The sequence below is a fragment of the Emys orbicularis genome, chromosome 4 (genome assembly GCF_028017835.1).
Source record: "Emys orbicularis isolate rEmyOrb1 chromosome 4, rEmyOrb1.hap1, whole genome shotgun sequence".
Classification (NCBI taxonomy): domain Eukaryota; kingdom Metazoa; phylum Chordata; order Testudines; family Emydidae; genus Emys; species Emys orbicularis.
The window spans coordinates 101,691,595-101,711,474 of NC_088686.1; the positions used below are offsets into that span (position 1 = coordinate 101,691,595).

The following is a 19,880-nucleotide window of genomic DNA, read 5'->3' on the forward strand; positions in this document are numbered from 1 at the left end:
TGGCCCCAAGATCCTAAGCATCTACATTTCACCTCCACACAGAAAGGATTAACCATAGTTGGCTTTCACCCAAGCCTTATTCTGGGCCATCATTTCCCTCTCTTATCAGTTCCAAATGTACCCAAGTATAGGGTGAGTGAAGAATATAGTGTAGTCTTTCCCCTAAACTTCAATAATGCATAAATAACACACCAGGTACACTTATGGTATCAAATACATTATTTTTTTAAAATACTGCTGTTAGCAAATGGGAAAGACCAATTCAAGCTCCCTATTGCCCAAGAACACCATAAACATGAGGCAGCAGCAGCAGCCATGAGATAGTTACACAGCTACATGGTGCATTCTTCCCAGGTTATGGGGAGAATTCCATCCCTCTCCGTTTTCTATTAGTCCTCCATTTTAACCCCTTTTACTCCTGCACTAGGGAGGAGAATTTGGCTCCAAGCAAAGTCGTGTGCCCCCATTCATCTCAATTAGCTGTTAACACTGAAATCTAATGATGAAAACATAATTAGATATATTAACTACTGCATTAAACAATAATTTTAACAGAATCACCCACCTACTGTGTTTTATCCAGTGTGGTTAGAGCTAGTCAAAAGGATGTTCCACAGGAAAGAGAATGCATGTTGAAAGATGTAAATGATTGAATGTTCTATCAGACATTTGAATTTACTGGCTAGTCAATTTAAAAAAAAAAAAAAACTAGTTTAAAAAGTTATTTTGGGTACTACAGCTTCCCCCATTTTCCCTGCTAATTTCTGTAATCTCATTTTCCCCAACTCTTATGTGCTTTGTTTTTTGTTTTTGTTTTGGTCGTCCTGTTGCCATCCTGCCAAGTACAAGCCATTCAGCAGTGGGGTGGCTTCCCCCATGGCTGGGGGCTCTCACTCACTCATCAGCCAGGAGTGTGTGGGCAGTAAATGTTCAGCAGCAGGATGGCCTCCCGCTCAGTTGGGGATTTGTCTTCCTCCTTGCAGCCCTGGCTGGGGGTCTGTGCTCCACTGGGCCAGGACCACCACCTTCCACCCAGGTCTCTTGGGCTGCTTGGAGCACCCTGCAGTCCTGCTGTCCTCGGTGCCCCAACCGTAACCCCAGCCCTACCCCACCCTTACTTTCCCACAACTGTAAAAATAAAAAGTTAATATTTGCACACACAACAACATTAAAAATAAAAATCAATATTGTCAAATTTGCACACACACACAAAATAATTCCATCAATACTAGTTATATCTGAATTAAAGTGTGAACTCCGTTTTCCAACAGACTGGTGATTGTCCAGAAGGGGAGGAGGTCAGGTCGTAACAAACTTTTTAAAAAGTCTTTTTAGAAGCAAGGAGACATCCCCGAACAAAGTCACAGTCATCAAAAGAAGAGAGTCAAGACACTGCAGCAATCCTTTTATGAGAGGCAACACAGCATCACATAGAAAGCATTTGAAACATCTAAAGAAATCAAGACATTTCCTTTCAAACATCAAGTGGATGGACTGAGCTGACGCCAATTATGATGTTCAATGGTATTAGCAGAATGGCTTAAATTTTGTCCTCAACTGTTCATCCCGCCAACGAGCAATAAGGAGTTAACAAAAACAGATGTTTTGCATTGTTCTTTGGCTATTTTGAAAGAACTTCCTGTGCCAAGATTTTCTGATAACTTCTTCTGAATGGATTTGGAAGGGCTGCCAAAAAAGCCTTTGCTTGCTTTCTTCATAAGGAGAAACAATCAAAGACCACTAACAGATCCCCATAAAGTACATATGAGTGTGAATTAGAACCCTAGGTAAATGCAGTTTGCCTGAATAAAAACACTTCACTGGGGTTTTAAGGATTTATTTTTCCTATTAAAAATATACAGTCCTTTAAAGCCATTCTGGGACTTTCTGAAACATCTAGAACAACTGAGGAGTCCCCTGACCAAATGGTAATCATTCCCTCTACGGGAACTCCAAACGAGCAGAAGGTTGACAGAAATAGTCTATGAATTTTAAGATAAAACCATTACTTTTTAGCTTTGACTTCAGCTTAGTAAATCACTAATGCTTCATAGTCTGCTATGCAGAGTTAAATAGCATTTTCTACACAATTTTTATGCTGTTTTAACTGTATCAATTTAGAAACAGATACAGTTAAATCGGTGCATCGCCCTTGTGTGGGCACAGTTAGACTGATATATACCTATCAGAGCTTTTTTCTGTAAATCAACTGCAAATGTTAATATATTAATACTTATATGATATTATATATATATATATATATATATATATAAACATATTAAAGACTTACCACAAATTCAGGAATTAATAAATAAAATTTTGCAGCTATTCTATTAGCTAATGAATTACTGGTATAAAGAGAGGTCCTATTTTAAGTCAGAAACACAAGGGCCACTTTTCCTTCAGTTCCTAAGTACAACTCACCAAGGACAAGTATCTCCTTTGCAGTACTAGAAAGGTTAAATAGATCTTTTTACATAGCGCAGCTTCCCTTTTACAAAATATAGTCTTTTAAAAATAAACCACATTCACAAACTCTTAACAGAAACCAACTCTCAGAGCGCTAAGGAGACCCCTTGAGCTTGTTCGCTGCCATCAGCTAAAGAAACTGTTATTCATGGCAGCAGAATTCATGGGCAAACGATCTCATTATCCAATAACTCATACATCCTACTATTTTCAAACATTCATTCCATGCAATTCTTACCTGTTTCAGTACATCTAATATGAGCTCATTAAAGACCTCATTAACTGCCATTGATATAGTCTGTCGGTCCATCCCTTTGCTAAACTGTCCACTTCCAATAAGCTCAATCAATTCCCATGCAGAAAGACCTTGATTGGCACCGAGGCTGTTCTTATTATGTTCAAACTGTTCTTGATGTGAGCCTGCCCCCATTGCTTCAGTGAGTTTTTTAAGCAAGTATTCAATCTGTACAGAAATAGAAGCAAAAATTACATCATTTTTAAGAATTTACTCAAATGCTTAAAAGCTCTAGGCCAAAATTTGCATGCCTAAAGTTAGGCTCTTAAATCCACATTTAGGCACCTAAAGATAAATGGCTTCATTTTCAAAGATTCCAAGCTCCCACAGTTCTTATTTGCTACAACAGGGTTGTGTGTGCTCATCACCCCCAGAAAATCTGACTACTCATATTTAGAAGCCTAAATATGGATTTAGACTTCTAACTTCAGACACTCAGTTTTGGGATTTCCGCCCACGAATGATACACATGGAAGTTATTCTTTAATAGCATCAAGATTATGTAGAATTAAATGTGAGAAAGAGGAAAGCTTCAAAAGCATTACAATTTTATAAAAATAAACCAATAAAATATAGCAGGAAGAGTAAAGACATTAGCAATAGTCACATGCTAGTCACATGTCTGAGCCCTGACACCTCCCCCTCAAATCTGATATTATGATATCAGGACGGGCATAAAAGAAATGAAAGTGAGGATGAAAAAGTATTCGTTCCTAAAACAAATTCTCCTTTTCCTAATACTTTCCATATCATGTGTCAGACAACAATAACTATAACTATAGCTTCTACTGAGGTTAGTCAAGACTTAAATCTTGCTATCTATCTTACACCACTGATTGCACTTATTTAATACTAGATTTATTTAAAACTGAATCCATCCAGTAATAAAAAAACCCTACAAATCTTTAACCAATGCCAGTTTGTGAGTTCCTACTTCCACAATCACATCTATACAATAAAAATCACCATTGTCAGTTTCCTATGTCTGAAGATACACAACACTTTGATGTAATATAATTAGACTTCAAGGATGGTTTGGTCTAATCCTGAAGACAGGCCAGGTTTGCCCAAGACAGTAGAGAAAGGCATAAAGGGAACAATGGTTTACTGTGTTTTTCCACCAGCTTCATGGCAAGGCCACTATGTGCCATAGTTGACTGGGGCAATGAAGCCAGAAAAAGCAAGGCATTTCCCTGACAGCCAAAGTAAACCTGGGTAAAGGGAGCAAAGCCACAGTGGTACATCATGGCCTGCCAGCCCCAACAAGAAGTTCCTATGGAGACAAGGGGCAAATCAGCCTCTAAAATAGCTGGCCCATCTTTCCGGTGACTATAAAAGCAGGCATATGAATCCTGCCTCTGGCCTCCATCCTACGGCAGATGTTGCATCAGCTCTCTCACACCAAGGGCTCTTAGAAGCAGTTCCTCTTAATCACTGAATTTCTTTGTGTGCAGAGCTGATGTCGCTGAAAGGGCACGTGATGGTCACAAGTACAACAATGGCTTAGGGGTGGACACCATCGGACTGAGTCTTACAAGGTACCTTTCAGATCCCCCTTTCAGTACATGCAGGATTAGCTATTTTTTAGGCCTACTCTCCCTGGTAAACAGTCCTGCTGGAGGGTTGGAACAATTGTGTAAAGTAGACCAATTGTTAGGTACAATTTTCAAAAAGCACTTAAGTGACTTAGAACATCTCATGTTCAAAAGTGCCAGGATCCTCAGTGCCTCAAAAGAAAGTCATTTATTTGAGCACTTGTGAAAATCTCCCCCCTCCATGTCATTGATGCTGTGCAACCTCCCTTACCCTAGTGCTTCTGAGAAACCAAGAAGTAGGTCATTTCTTCCATGGATTACAGAAAAGTCAGTGTGGGCCAAATGAGGCTTCACCACAGGCCAGTCTAACCTTTCAGCATGAGTACTGGGCCACTTTTTGATTGGTGTACATAAGGGATTGAATTGGTAGGCTGTTGAGTGGCCCATCACCGTCTCTCATCAGAGGTTTGGGAGAAGGGGGATGAGGAAGTGTTCTTCCATACATTCATCCTACAAGGACTAGCAGGCCTCAAGCATCTGATGTTAGCCACAGTATGTATGTTAATACTCTGGCTAATATGGCTTCTCCTTGATGTGAGCAAGCACCCAAGTCTGTGGCAAATAAATACGAAACACGTGCAAATCTGTGACAGAATATAACAAGTCTGACAAAGCAGTTAATTACTGAACCTGAGCTCAACCTTAGAGAAACGGGATTTTTACTGCTATTTCTGGAACACTGAGATTAGTTATTAAATAGTCTTCTTTTCAGTAATACTAAATGGGAATTAATGCTAAAGGAAAAATGAGGAAGTAAACTATAATCACTTTATTGTCTCAAAAAGAAAAAACACACACAAGAAAAAGTATCCAATTCATATGCTTCTGAGCTAATTCTACATTCCTGTGATGTTTGCTTTTTTTAAGGACTTATTGTCCTCTTAAAGATTATTGTAAGCAAAGATGTATTTAGCCTTGCAGGGCAGATGGGTCTAGGGGGGCAAAAAAAGGTAAAGTATTTTTTACCTCTGTTTCCCTACACGCAACTGGACATTGAATTTAGTTGGGATGTATTCATACATAAATGGCACTAACAGCCAACCAATTTTAGGGAAGAAAATGTTTAAGTAGCTGCCGTTCTAAACTTGGTATCATGATTATTCCCGAGAGTACTCCTAGTGATCTCAGTACAATGATTGTACTTCTGAATGCTAAGTTGAAGGCCCTAGTTTTGCCAGCATTTACTACCAGACATAGTGCTTACTCCTGTGAGTAGTCCTGCTGATTTCAGTGCAGTGATTTCAATAGGACTACTCACAGTTGTAAGCAGTATGGCCAATGGTAGGCTTTTGCAGGAATGGACCCCTAGACTTTGCATTTTAGAAGTTCAGTGAATGGCTTTGAATTACTCACTTTAAGGTCATTCAGGTTAAAGCAATCTGATGGTAAGAAGTGTCTCAACTCTTAGCACTTCTTAAAGCTATAATCACTTAAATTTCATGTTGAATAAATAATTAAAATATTTTAATTCATATAAATAATTCACAAAAACTAAGTTTGTTATTTCCACTTTTCAAACTCTTATAAACATAACTTATGTGCAGCCAGGGCTTTCCAACAACAGATACCATAAATCCTCAGCATTCAGTAAGATTCAGGAAGCAGCTTACTTCCCACTTGCAGGCAAGTTTCACCACCAACAACAAAGAATGCTACTTCAGTGTACATGAACTGCAGTGTTAGGTGACCCCAATTTAGAAACAAATTTCCAGAAGGCCTCAACCTTAATGACCTGAAATAAACATTGGCTTTTAAAGACAGGCTATCCTTTCTTTAATAAAAGATAAGAGTAAGTCTCTCATTTCAGGTTTAAAATGCATTATGCCCATCAATTCAATTCCTCTGAACAGAGCTCACTGTATTTCCCTTAGCAGGATGGGAGGTTAAAATAACCAGAGCAGAATGCTACCCTTTTGCAATATTCTGCACTTAATGTAAGTCATACCATCCACTTCATTTCGTTTGTCATATGTCATCTCAGCCTACCAAAGTACAAGATAGTAAAAGAATTAAGAATTCTTATTGGCATTTAACTTTGGGCTTTTTATTTATTTAAAGAAAGGTGTGAAGCACCCTCGAATCCCTTTTGCTAATCATTTTACAAGATTGGGCTCACACAGAGAGGGACTAGAAATCATATTTGAACAGATTTTCACTGTTGCCCACAGCATGCAATCATGAATTTAAATCAAACTAATGGGTTGAGAAGGGAATACATCAAAACTGTTAATGATATTTTATTAAAATAGACACTAAACCGGGGATTTACTTTCATTAGTTCTATATAAACCAAGTATTACTCTGTGTGTGATTAAAATATATGAATATTTACTCTCAAGGAGACAAACCCACAAGTACTCCATGAGTTACACTTATCACTCTCTAAAAGCCCATTCAAGTGTATGAATAGCAATATTTAGATATTTTCTTACAAGAAAAGTGGCTTATGTATTAGTTTAACTTTTAAACATTAGAATTTTACAGGATTTACTCTTCTTACTCTGGCAGGTATATACAAATATTCTCTACAATAGCTGCATTACAGCTGTAGAGATGGGGGAAATTAGCATAAAACAATGAGTGATAAACATAATACAGTAGTTCCATTTGGTCAAATATGGACGTAAACACTAGACATGCTATTCATTTGCATGCTCAAATGAGGAACTTTTGATACTTCTGAGAACAGAGTACTTCCCTCCCTACCCCTCCCCTCCACACATGTTAACACATCAAAATAACTGACTAATTAAATCATCTGGTTTAAACAGTCTATACCTGTGGTTAATAAGTTGAAAGAGTTAAGAAGTAAGTATGATGCAATGTTTGCTGCTACTCTGAGTGCAATTATTCTCTGTGATAAAGTTGTAAAGTTTTTCTTTTAAAGGATTGTTTGTTTTGTTTTAAACAATGATCAATGCTCTACTGAGAAGGTGAAACTGTGACCCACTGAACTCAGTGGAATAACTCCCATTGACTTTGGTGGGGCCAGGATTTCACCAAGAGTCACTATTAAGAACTTATGGGTATTAAAGAGTTTTTTGTTTTAATTCTAGACACAAAGTGCCTTTAGCATCTTCTTTCAGTGGAATACTTCCCTATTCCCTTTCTGATGCTGTTTTCTTTCATTTGCAGTTTTTCCTATATTGGTTTCAACCTTTTGGATATTATCACATCCCATATGAAAGTACTGATATCAGTTTTACATGACCTTTTGCCAAACACAACTGGATGAACCCATGTGTGTAAAGGATAAAAAAAAATTAACAAAAACATCAAGGTAGCCATAATGCCCACCAGATGGCTCCTCTTACATCTCAGACATTCAAGGCTATTCTGCAAAGTCCACACCATCAAAACAGTGGTTGCAGTGGGCCACCAGTAGATATGTGGAGGACTTGCAGTGCCATCATTTTATATAAAGTAGGTGCGATGTCTAGGCCAACTGGTATGGTACCCAAGAGCAACTATGACCCATGACAATGGTGCTATCACGTCATCATTTCCCCAATGCTCAAAGTGACTCAACCCTGCCACAGAGGGATCCCCAGGGTTTAGGTGGGTAGCTCACACTTCCATTTCCATTCCTTGGCCTCTCTGCTGAGACGGATAACAAAAGTTTCACTTGTAGTGGTGGTTTTTGTGGAATCTGATCATTGGACTCGTTTCACAAATGCCACCAAAGAGCCCTGAAATGATAACTGCCAGTCTGCTACATACCTGGGCAGAGTTTGAACCGTCAGCCGACAGGTGAAAAGCTCTATATTCCACTAAAAATCTCCTAAGCAATCCAGTCCCCTTATGGTCAAATATTTTTCCTTCCTACCCACAAAAAAATCCCCACACAAATATTTATGTTGCTTTAGCTCATACAGTTATTTGGGTAAACAGAGTACAAAGACTGTGCTCATCCTACAATGCAAACCATTATCTACTCTCTTTAGAATTAAACTAATGTAATTAATAATTTGATATAAATTGTGAAGATGCACCTCAAGATAGGACCTATACATATATGGAGAACCAGATGAGAAATCTGCTACTCTGAACCTTATCCTTGTTCTTTTCAAGAAGCAAGAAATCTGTGGTTTCTAAATGGAAGAATTAATGTAACCTACTAGTGAGCATGTGATACAAGTTCCCCTCTGTTCCCAACACACAGGGCATGAAAGTCTGTTACAGCCCCTACTAAAGAGCCTTGTCTCTTTAGCTCAAGTTGTACCTGGTTCAACCCCTGGCATGTCTGGCAAAACAGCAGCCATTACATTAACAGCTAGTGTAAGTCAGGTAGTCAAAAATGCTTTCTCCAAGCAATTTTTCAGAATCACTAACATGCAACTCCATTCACATTCCTAGTTCAGTCATGAAAATATATCATTTTTACAAGAAAAATGAGGCATGGACACACAAAGAAGAAGCCATTTCTGTTTTGCTGTTACCAAAATAGCTTGTCAAAGAAGAGTTGCCACAGAACAGACTTTTTCATTGAAACTTGTATTGATATGAGACAGAGCAGAGCATAGTGCTTCGTAGTATTACTCGCCATACTGCATGCATCACCACCACACTTTTGGTCTGAAGCAAAGCAGATTTAGAAATTTTTTTAGCTTAAAGCAGTGTAATTACTTACACAATTTGGCCTCAAACAGGGTCTGGGACCATTTACATAAATAAAAAGGCAATGTATATTTGCTTTATTTTTAAAATTTTCAAGTGTTTATTGAACATAACATAATACATCATTATATAGTGATTCGCATTACACAGCTCTGCACATTTCATTATTAAGGCTGGCTCAAGAATATGGTTGTTTACTAACCACACACCATAGATTTAGATGATAAAGCATTTCCAAGGTAACAGTCACATGTGCTGAAACAGAAGAAGGGGGAAACGTTTGGAAATCTTTTTTAAAGATAAGGCACGTTTCAGTTAAAGAACGGTGAGACATACCACCAAGTCTAACAGATAAGAAGGGCAGTGAAAGCAATATTAAAAATTGGAGATGCAGCTGGAAATGTTTTGCTTATTATTACAATTCTCTCCACCACCCTTCTATTTCAATGATCCCTCCCCCATCCGACTAGGTACCTAATAAAAGTGAGGAAGACGTCTGTGAGAGCTGGAGAGAATGCGGTTGGGTGCCTAACAGGAATGGTAGTGGAGGAGAGAATATGCCATACAACATGGCTAGACCATTTTCAGAGCACCCTGCAATATCTACCTACTTGTCAAAGTTTTCCTGCCATAAGAGAAGACAAGGCTATTTCTGACTAATTATTTCACTAATTCAGAGAGCTGCGCTCAATCTAGCTCTCTTTGAAACAGGCAGAGACAACAACAGCAAGACACAGTTTGGCACAACCACTCTGCTTAGATTTATCCTTTCCCTTCCAGGAAAAGCTTACATGTCAGTAACAGGATCATTTTGTTTTGTGTACAACAAAGATTCTTACTGTCAAGTGAGAGCATGCCTACTTTCCCAGAATTAGTATCTGCCTCCAACCTCCCAGTCACCAAGAGAATACATTAAGGAAGTGGTTTTTCAATAGATTTATTCTGCTAATCCCTTTGTAAGAGATCCTTTCATGGGACCATGTCCTCTCCCATCCTCCAGTAGAAGTCCATTAAAGCCATATTAGCTTTCTATTATCATTAGATCAACACAGCAGCATAAGTACAAATGTACAAAACATTAACAAGCCAGGAAGTTAGTGGTCCTGATTCTTCATTCAGATTGTTGCAACTAAGGTGCAACTCCATTTAAATCAATGAAATTACATAGGTGCAAAATTATTGAGTGCATAAACAGGCTCAATCACCTTTGTGAGAAAATTTCAGACTCAAGTCCTAGGCCTAGAACAGTCCATCACAAAAAAGGAGGGGAAATGTACCCTGGAGTGCCAGTGGCTTTCAAGCTGCACAAAACCCAAACCCATTCTCCTCGCCAGGAGAAGGAGTTTGTGGAAGCGTGGAGGTGGCAGAGGGCAGAACCCTTTAACTGCACTATGCTCAAAGTTCAGTGGCAAAATATGCTCCACCCCTGTGAATTCTGGGCCATCCACAAGAGCACCCCCTCTTATGCATCTCCCCCCCAAGCAGACATGGTGCTGCTTTCTAGCTGTCCTATGGATGTATACTAACCCATCCACTCTCTCTGAGGGGGGTTTAAAAACTGCAGAAGAGCCAAAGAATGATTTTTTCCCCCAGCACTACTACACAGAAATCTACTGGTTGTGGAGGGGAGTATGCCATACTGAACAGCTCCATCCCACCAATACCCAATATTCCCCTCCTGACCCAGGAAGGGGAAGCATATCAGACAGACCTGCAACTCATCCCTTGGACTACTTCTGGAGCACTTCAGTCCTTCTTTACTCTAATGTGCTACTCTCCACACTTGTGAAGAGTGGGCAACAGCAGAGAATAGATTAGCTGAAAGGGCATCCATCCAAACCAGAGAATCGGAACATCAACATTCAGTCAGCTAACTCGCATGGAACCTAGGACTCTGCAAATATTTTCTACATGTTCACCCAGGTTTTGGACAAAAACTGGTCCACTGCAGTCAGAGATCCAAGAAGCTCCTTTCCATTCCTTTCTAACAGTCAGATCTTCTGATCGTCAGCAATATAGAAAGATCTAAAATGTGTGATGAACAGCAGGAATTTTGAAGTGACCAGCATTCTTATCTATAGGCACTGGGCCAAATTTCCCCACCAATTTATGAAATTCCTGTGGGAGTTGGAGTGTGGAGAGAGAGCTGGAGGTCACACAAAGGACTCAGAGCTGGAGACTGTGTTGTACTATACTTAAATGATAACCCAAGCCATAGAAACAGAGAGGTGGGGAAAACAACATTCCCTGGCTGGGAAGTTATAGTGAATGATTACCGTGGTTAATCACCCTTCTTCCAAATAAATTACTGGTAGGCTGTAGTGAAATGCTGTGAAGGTTCACAACAGTCTATCCATTTTATTGCAAAACTGCACTGTATCTTACAAATAAGCACTTTATGTATCACACTACACCTGATAAGCAAACCTCTTCTTATACTCAACAGCAGAAAATAGGGGAGAGACTGTACTGTGATGGATTAATCATTCTTCTCCATTATAAAATGGAACCTAAAGCAAAGTGAGGTGGTATATGTTTCAAAAAACAGACAAACAGCTTGATTTGCTGTCATGTTAAATATTACTATGGAACTAAAAGAAGCTACTTAAAATAGCTAGAGATTTCCAACTCCCCCCCAAGCCTCCCTTCCTAAAGAGACATCAACAAGTTTGTATTAAAGAATGCTTAGGAGAACTCATCAGGATTTTAGATGTGATATTAAAAAGTTAGACACTAAGTATTTAAAAGGTAAAAATATCAAAAGTCTATAAAGCTAAAAAAAAAATTCTTAATATATGTTGAAAGTTGTTTAATTTTATTTCTTGGTTCAGAATACATTTGTTTTTCAGGAAGACAGAACTCCACACTGATAGATGCAAAGCAAACAAAAAATAGTGTCAAATAGGAGACATCACTTCCATCGCTATGGTTGTGATAAATTACATTACTTGTATTGACCCAGAGTGAAGAGTTAAAGAAAGAATACATGCATTGTGCATGATAAGAACAGAGTAGTCCAAATGACTTAATAAAGACAAGGTGGGTGAGGTAATGTCTTTTACTGGACCAACTTCTGTTGGTGAAAGGGAGAAACTTTCAAGCTTACCTAACCCACCTTGTCTCTCTAATATCCTGGGACCAATATAGCTGCAACAACATTGCAAATAACTTTATAAACTTTCTTTAGACCATATGAAACTTAAACACTTTGCAATAACAAAGAAGATGCAGATGGTGTCTGCTCTAAAAGATGATAAATCAAATCAAGAGTGAAAATGAGAGATAATAACCAACATGCCACACTTTTTCCTGAATGAAATGTACGTCTGTGGGGAGAGGAAATGAACAAAGACTGTCTATGAAAGAGACCCAAAATCTGGACTATGTAGCGTGCACATTAGCTTTGGAGCTGATGATGCAGCCTGTATGGCAGTCTCAGGAATATTGTGGTTATGCACCCAGCAATAGATGTTTGTAGCAGCATGAGATTTCAGAGGAGAGAAAGGTCTACACCTCAGCACCGGGGCTCTGCTTCTAATGATAGTATCAGATAGCATGATGCCAAATATTTACTCTCAGGCCAGCCAGGCTGTCTAGCAGCCAGCACAATCAAGCACTAGATAAGGGGTCTGAATCTGTGTCTCAAGTTCTACAGTTCATTAGGGGCTCAGAGCACCTTCTGCGGAGGGAGAGAGAGGGAGAGAATCATAGGTTGCTCCTGAGTGGCCCTAGCCAATACTGACTCACTCCTTGGCTTACAGAAGAGTCACTGCCAGGTACTCCAAACTTTGAGAAAAAAAATGGAGAAAGAACCCCGTAAGTTCTGGCCAGGACACCACCAAGCCCCAGCATAGTTAAAACATTGTCAGAGGGTGAAAGTGTCCTGCGGCTAAATAAACTGCCCTGGCAAAACACAGAGGTTCATTTTATGTTGATGAGGAGATGTTTATCCAGGGACAATAGTCAAAGACTCTCTCCCGTACTACACCAAGTGACATTGCTGTATTCAGAGTGGTGTAAAGAAAAGGGGGCTTCTAATCTCACACCAGTGAGAATCAGGAATACCCTCCACTGGAATCACTGAAGTTTGCACCAGTGTAAAAAAAACAAAAACAAAAACAAAAAAAGACCCAACACACTCCTCAGGATAAAACTGAGGAGACACTCCTCAGGATAAAACTGAGGAGAATCAATCAGGCCCAGTATTTTTATGAATAAAATGGTCGGAGATTGATACATGTGTGAAGTAAATGTGTCAGTAAATAAGGAGCATTCATCGCACTGTTTGAACACGCAATGCACTTAGCATAATAAACAATTTACATTCATTTTTATTTGTGATGTTGTGGAATTTGAATCACCCTGTTTTGATCCTTGACTCTAAACATTTGTTGGCAAAGCCCCAAAAGTGCTGAAGAGTCGTACTGACTGCAGTCCATTCAACTGGATTTTATATAGTGTCATACAGGAGCTGCCACATTATGGCTTTCCTCTTCTCCATGGGATAAGCTCCTACTTTTTACTTTTTAAAAGTTCTGTTCTAGTTTAAGTGAGATGCCTGCCTATAGTTATTCAAGTTCTTAAATTACAGGCAGTTCATCTCTGGTGCTTCATTCACAGCACAACTCTTTGCTTCTACAACAACCAGCCACTGTTTCAAGCAGAATTTTTTTTTTTTTTTTTTTTACTAAAACAAGGTGGTTAGTGAAAATCTTCAAACTTCTGCTCTCTGGCGTGGGAAAGAAAAGATCGGAATCTTCTAAAACATTACAACACTGGGATAGAAATAAGAGGAGAAGTATTCTTTAGAGTGAGACTGTGTGGGTGGTTCTGAGGAATTCAACTTAACCACATGTGAACAGGTGCAGCGGTTAAACACCACACACACAAAACAAACAAGGTCTGATCCTCAAGATTTAAATTTGTTGAGGGTTAGAGTGTGTATTTGCAAGAAGAAAATAAAAGTTAACAGAAGCAGAAAAAATAAACTTCACACCTAGGGGCTCAGTCCAGTACCATGAGCCCTGGCTGTGGAGCCCCCCTTTCCAAAAACAACCTTTCCTCTCTGTCCAGAGTCACAGAGTCATTCTTGTAGCCTGTCCCTCAGCACACGTGCAACGAGAAGAGAGCTGAGCTGAAGTTAAGCCCTTGTTTACCAGGAACCAGCCAGCACTCCTGCTACACCACAGTTCCTCACAACAGATGCTCTTTTAAAGACAGACTCTGCAGTTTGTTTCAGAAAAAACTTCAGTCATTAAAAAAAGGAAACAATTGTATTCACTTCAAAAGATATTTTTCTCTTCCAAAGGTTCTAGACACTTTCCTTAACCATTTCAAAAGAGCACCAAATACAGCAGAACCTCAGAGTTACGAACAACAGAGTTACAAACTGACCAGTCAACCACACACCTCATTTAGAACTGGAAGTATGCAATCAGGCAGCAGCAGAGACAAAATAAATTAATAAATAAATAAAAAGAAAATACAGTCCAGTCCTGTGTTAAACATAAACTAAAAAAATAAATAAAGGGAAAGCAGCATTTTTCTTCTGCATAATAAGGTTTGAAAGCTATAGTAAGTCAATGTTCAGTTGTAAACTTTTGAAAGAACAACCAAACGTTTTATTCAGAGTTATGAACATTTCAGAAATATGAACAACCTCCGTTCCCGAGGTGTTTGTATCTCTGAGGTTCTACTGTACCAGCAACAGAGGTCAATTTGGACACTGAAGGAACGTGTGTTAAGCATTTTAAAATCACTGTTTCTTACCTCCTCAGGTACAATGACCAATGGGTATTTGTCCTCAGATAAAAAATTGAAAATAACCCAAACTTTAAAGGCATCTTCATCGCTAATGAACAAAGGACTTTTAGTGAGGTTCTTTTTGAAGCAGAGAGTCCAGCACATCCTATTGAACTCAACTTTGTCAAAGTTCCCTTGAACCTAAAAAGAAAGAAATGAAAAAAAAATTAATCTACATGAAACAGCACAGGATATTGTACAGATAAACATAAGTGAGAATGTATTGATCAAATGACACTAAAGCACCAAGAAAATTCTAATTAATAAATTCAGAAACTTTAAGGCCCAAAGGAACCAGTATGGTCATCTAGTCTGACCTCCTGCATAACACTGGTCTTGGAATCTCATCCAGTAAAACCAGCTTCAAGCCCACAGTTTCTGATTGAACTAAAGCATATTTTAGAAAGACATCAAATCTTGATTTAAAAACTTCAGTGAAGGAGAATTCACCATATTTCATATTTACTCCAGTGGCCTAGTTTAAACACACTGCCACACTTCTATAACTATCACCTTCTTAACTACAACTATCCTTATGTTACACTGAGTTACTTGGATGGAGTGAATCCAGACATCATCATATAAAAAAAACCCTAAAAGCTATAGACAGAAGAATAACTGTGAAAGGTTTGTTGTAATATATTTTACTACTTTATTATGATACATGTGCTGCTATTGTAATAAAGTCATAATCACAATCATTCAAAAATAAGTGATTGCATGTGATTATGAACACATAACCCTCACATACCCCTGTAATTTCCTCCTAAACTCACACATTTTCCTTATTTTGAAATAACTTTGAAAATTTCCAGTTTCTTCTTCATCGTCCTGTACCATCTTTAGGATCTGTGTATATAATTTGTGAATGATTTCCAGATGTCGAAGATTCTTCCCATACTATAATAATTTTATGCATTCACTCATGTTAGATTTAAAACCTACTCCATCACTCATAACTCTACAGCTTTGTAATGCTGTTTCTTTGCCTACACAGAAGTTAAAGACACATTTTGCATTGTAATGGGATTTCGCTTGCTTTTTTTGTAATATGTACAGAACATGGATGTGGGGAGCCCCATCCCCCCATATCCAGACAGACACACCCCGCTGAGCCCCAACCACTTTCATCTGGATATGCCTGCAGAGTCCCATTAGCCCTGCACCCAGAACCCCCCAAAAGAGCCTGTGTGCATCCAGATCTCCAGAGCCGCCCGCACCCAGATTACCCCACACAGAACCCTCTCACCCCCCATCTGTTTCTGGGGCAGGCCTGGCCCTTGCGCACTCCCTGTCCTGGGAGGGGTGGGGGCTGCAGGGTGATCTCCCACCTCCATGCAGCCAATGGCCTGTGCTCCACACTGCCATGTTGGAGCCTCCACATTTATTGACAAATAAAATTTGAAGAATTTTAAAATATTGTGCACAGAATTTTTTTTTTTTTTGTACAGAGTTCCCTCAGGAGTAAATGACTATAAACAGTGGCAAGCTAAGGGCTAAAACAAGAAAGTGAGTGAGTTGTCTAGGGTGGAGAATCAGGGTGTGACACATGGCTAGAAAGGGTTAAACATCCTGCAGAATAAATAACCCTTAAAAGACATCTGGGGAGATAATGTTTGTGTTTTTGTGTATTTACATATATATGAGTAGGGTCGACAATGTAATCAATAGTCCCTGTCTATGCTGTATTCTGATCATTCGGAGGTCAAAAGAAGATCCTGGCATTTAAATGAATTGTAAACACGGGATATCTCAGTATTCATCTTGCTTTGAAATGTACTGTGAATGGTGGAGGATCAAGCAAATGGCCTTATGTTAATTCTATAGCTAAGTACCTCCTTCAAAGTCATCCTAATTACCTTTTGAATGCCAGCTTGTCAAAAGACGTGAAATTGTATAAAAGATCCTTGGGTCCTGATTCTGTCATCTCAGATCTGCTTAGGCTTCATCAGGGGAAGTTTGAGTCGCAAGACTGAGGTCCCAGTTATGCTGGTACGCCCTGAATATGAGATTTGGACATTGGACTATAACCTATGAACTATTTCTGAAAGAACTCTTTACAACTACAAGGCTCACCATCTCTGCTATGAATCTGAACCTCAATGAATTGAACTCATGTCTGTATGTATATTGATCTTTTAACCATACTCTCTCTCTTTTGCTTTTTAATAAAGTTTAGTTAATAAGAATTGGCTGTAGCGTGTATTTGGGGAAGATCTGAAACATTCATTAACCTGGGAGGTAATGTGTCTGATCCTTTGGGATTGGTAGAACCTTTTCTTTTTTATGATGAAATAAGCTTTACAGAAATTTTCATCATATTTGATGTGGGTACCTGGATAGAGGCTTGAGGCTGGATCACTTTAAGGGAACTGGGTTGTTTGGACTTCTGAGCTTTTGGGGGATTGTCTGCCCCATTCTTTGCAGTTCATCCTAATTGAGTGACCACAACTGGCTCCCCACTAGGACCCTGGTCACACAGGGATTAAGCAAAACAAAAAAACCCAACAACATACTAAAAAGTAAATACTGGACTAATGTTTGGGGGGGGGGGGGGGGAGTTATCATTAAAGAAGGCCATAGCCTGTCAAGTCTGTTACACTACCTCTATCGTGCAAGTGGAGATGTGAGGATGGAGGGGGTCAAAAGACATGTTAAAGAACATTTAGAAAATAAATACCTAAAACAAAGTCTACACAAATCATGGCCCTAATAAGACATATGCTAAACATGACTGTAATCCCTTTGCTTGTACGTTTGCTACGGTCCTCCATTCCTCCTCTGTTTTTTGTCTTCCTTGACTAAACAGCGCTTTGTGGCAGGGACTTGCCTAAATCTGTTGTGTAAAGTGCGAAGCACCCTTTAGGACATTATTTAAATATATAATGTATAAGCGACACCATAGGGTGCAGGTAACTCTGCCATTATAATACAGGTATCTAGTTAATGATTCCCAAACAGTTGATTCAGCATAGATCGGTGGTGTTTGCCATTACTTTGTCCTGGACAAGGCTTCCTTTTTCAGCCAGATCCTTCAAACAGTTGGGATGTTGAAGTTGCTGGATCAGGAAAGTACTTCCCATTTGCTTACCAATATACTACAGCACTTTTTAAAAAGCCTTACCATACTTTCATAGCAGCTACAAAGAGTCCTGTGGCACCTTATAGACTAACAGAAGTATTGGAGCATAAGCTTTCGTGGGTGAATACCCACATGCATCTGACGAAGTGGGTATTCACCCACGAAAGCTTATGCTCCAATATTTCTGTTAGTCTATAAGGTGCCACAGGACTCTTTGTCGCTTTTTTACAGATCCAGACTAACATGGCTACCCCTCTGATACTTTCATAGCAGCTGTAGATCCAGGTGTTATTTTCCTTTTCCTGTTTTCAAACAAAAGGGTTTTGTTTATTTTATAAAATCCAAATCAAATAAGTGTAGGAAACCTAACGTTTTTACTGGGGAAATGGCCACGTACAAATAGTTTAGAAAATAATTTCTCAGTCTGATCAATTTGCTAATTATTCTAAGCTCTATTTATTTGCAATTAAAAATAGTTACTAAGGCCCTGATCCTGTAATGAGCTCCATGCAGAGTTTATTGCAGGACTCTGACTTGGCCCTAAAATAGGTCCTCTTTTGCTAATTCTATGTAGCTCCTAGTATATAATTCTGAGGTGAGTGGACAGCCCCGCCCCCCCCAAACCCTTTCCAAAGGCAAGTCATCTTGATTCACTTCAGGAATTTTTTTTAACCATTAAGCCTATTGTTAAAAAGGGATGAAGAGCTTAAGAGGGTATGTAATGTCCACATATTGCACCAAACACAATGATGTTGAAATCCAAGGGAAAGAGAAACTAAATAGCTCACTTTTACCAAAAAGTAAATGCCCAATAGCCTTCTTGCAAGTTTTGTATAGCTGATGCCATAATCCTTTCTTATATGTACATTCTTCAAATAAAACTGCAAAGGAAAAAATCCAAGTCCCCAAATCATCAGCTAATTTTTCTAGAGCTAAATCCACACCATGGAAATCTTGGCTGCTTTAATTTGGGATGCACAGTTAACAAAGCTTCACTCAAGGTGGTGAAGTAATAAACAAGCTATTACCATTATCATATTTTAGCACTCTGAATAATGTTTACATTTCAAGACAGTTGAATGGGATCTCAAGTTACAATTATAGGTATTTACACAAGATGAGCTTAAAATGATTAAGAGGCATTTGTAAAATTTTCAAAACTACCTTTCTGGATAGGAATAACTGCTGGCAAATGGACAGAAAGTCAGTAATAAACACACACAAGCTTCTTGTTGTGACATAAACAAATAACCATTTATAAACTCAGATAGGAGCAGAGGCCATCCTGGATTTTTAATTTAAAAGAAGTTGCAAAATTAGCTTTAAAAATACTAATAGAGAAACTGACTTGATTGGACTCCAAAATATTGTAAGAATTTTTAAACCCAGACAGAGTCTGATCTTGAATTTTATTCATACATTTTATAGGAGTCTCATCCTGCTTGTGACCTATCCGAATAATGTAGAATCCTAACAAACATGTTCTTAAAGATTAACGTTAGTTTTAATAACAAAATGTACACCATACACCAGTATATGCTTTTTACTCTACTCTCTATGGAATGTGTGCAATCTACTTCAAAATCACCATTTTGCTTGGAAACTTCTGTAGTATTCTAAAACTATCAGATTATTAATTTGTGCTTTTGTGCAAAGGAAGATATAAGATGAACTAAAAGAGAAGTTGAAAAAGCACTCTTACTTAAAACAATGAAGTATAATAAAAAAAAATACAGAACACCTACATCTCCTCCAAAAGAAATTTTACACTGTAACTACAAAAGATTTAAGTCTGAATCCAGTAGGATTGTTTGTTTGTTTTCTTGGTATACAAAACAAAAACACTGCAACCATAATATCCCACTAGCACCATTCGACCAAACAAAACGGCCTTAAGTGCAACTAAGTACAGAAATTCAACAGCCTACCTGGAGCTTTACAATACACAAAGACAGTCCCCAAGGAGCTGAAAGAATTTGGAGTTTATGGGTCTGATTCTTCACTGGCTTGCATCTTGTAT

At 38.7% G+C, this 19,880-nt stretch overlaps 1 protein-coding gene across 1 annotated transcript in view; it reads right to left on the bottom strand.

The window, feature by feature from the left end:
- Positions 1 to 19,880, bottom strand: part of SWAP70 (switching B cell complex subunit SWAP70) — a 52,707-nt gene that overhangs the window by 20,589 nt on the left and 12,238 nt on the right. The window contains exons 3-4 of the mRNA XM_065403873.1: positions 14,746 to 14,919; positions 2,708 to 2,932 (exon numbers count right to left, since the gene is read on the bottom strand). Coding sequence (XP_065259945.1) covers positions 2,708 to 2,932; positions 14,746 to 14,919 — 399 coding nt within the window. The remainder of the gene's footprint in view (positions 1 to 2,707; positions 2,933 to 14,745; positions 14,920 to 19,880) is intronic.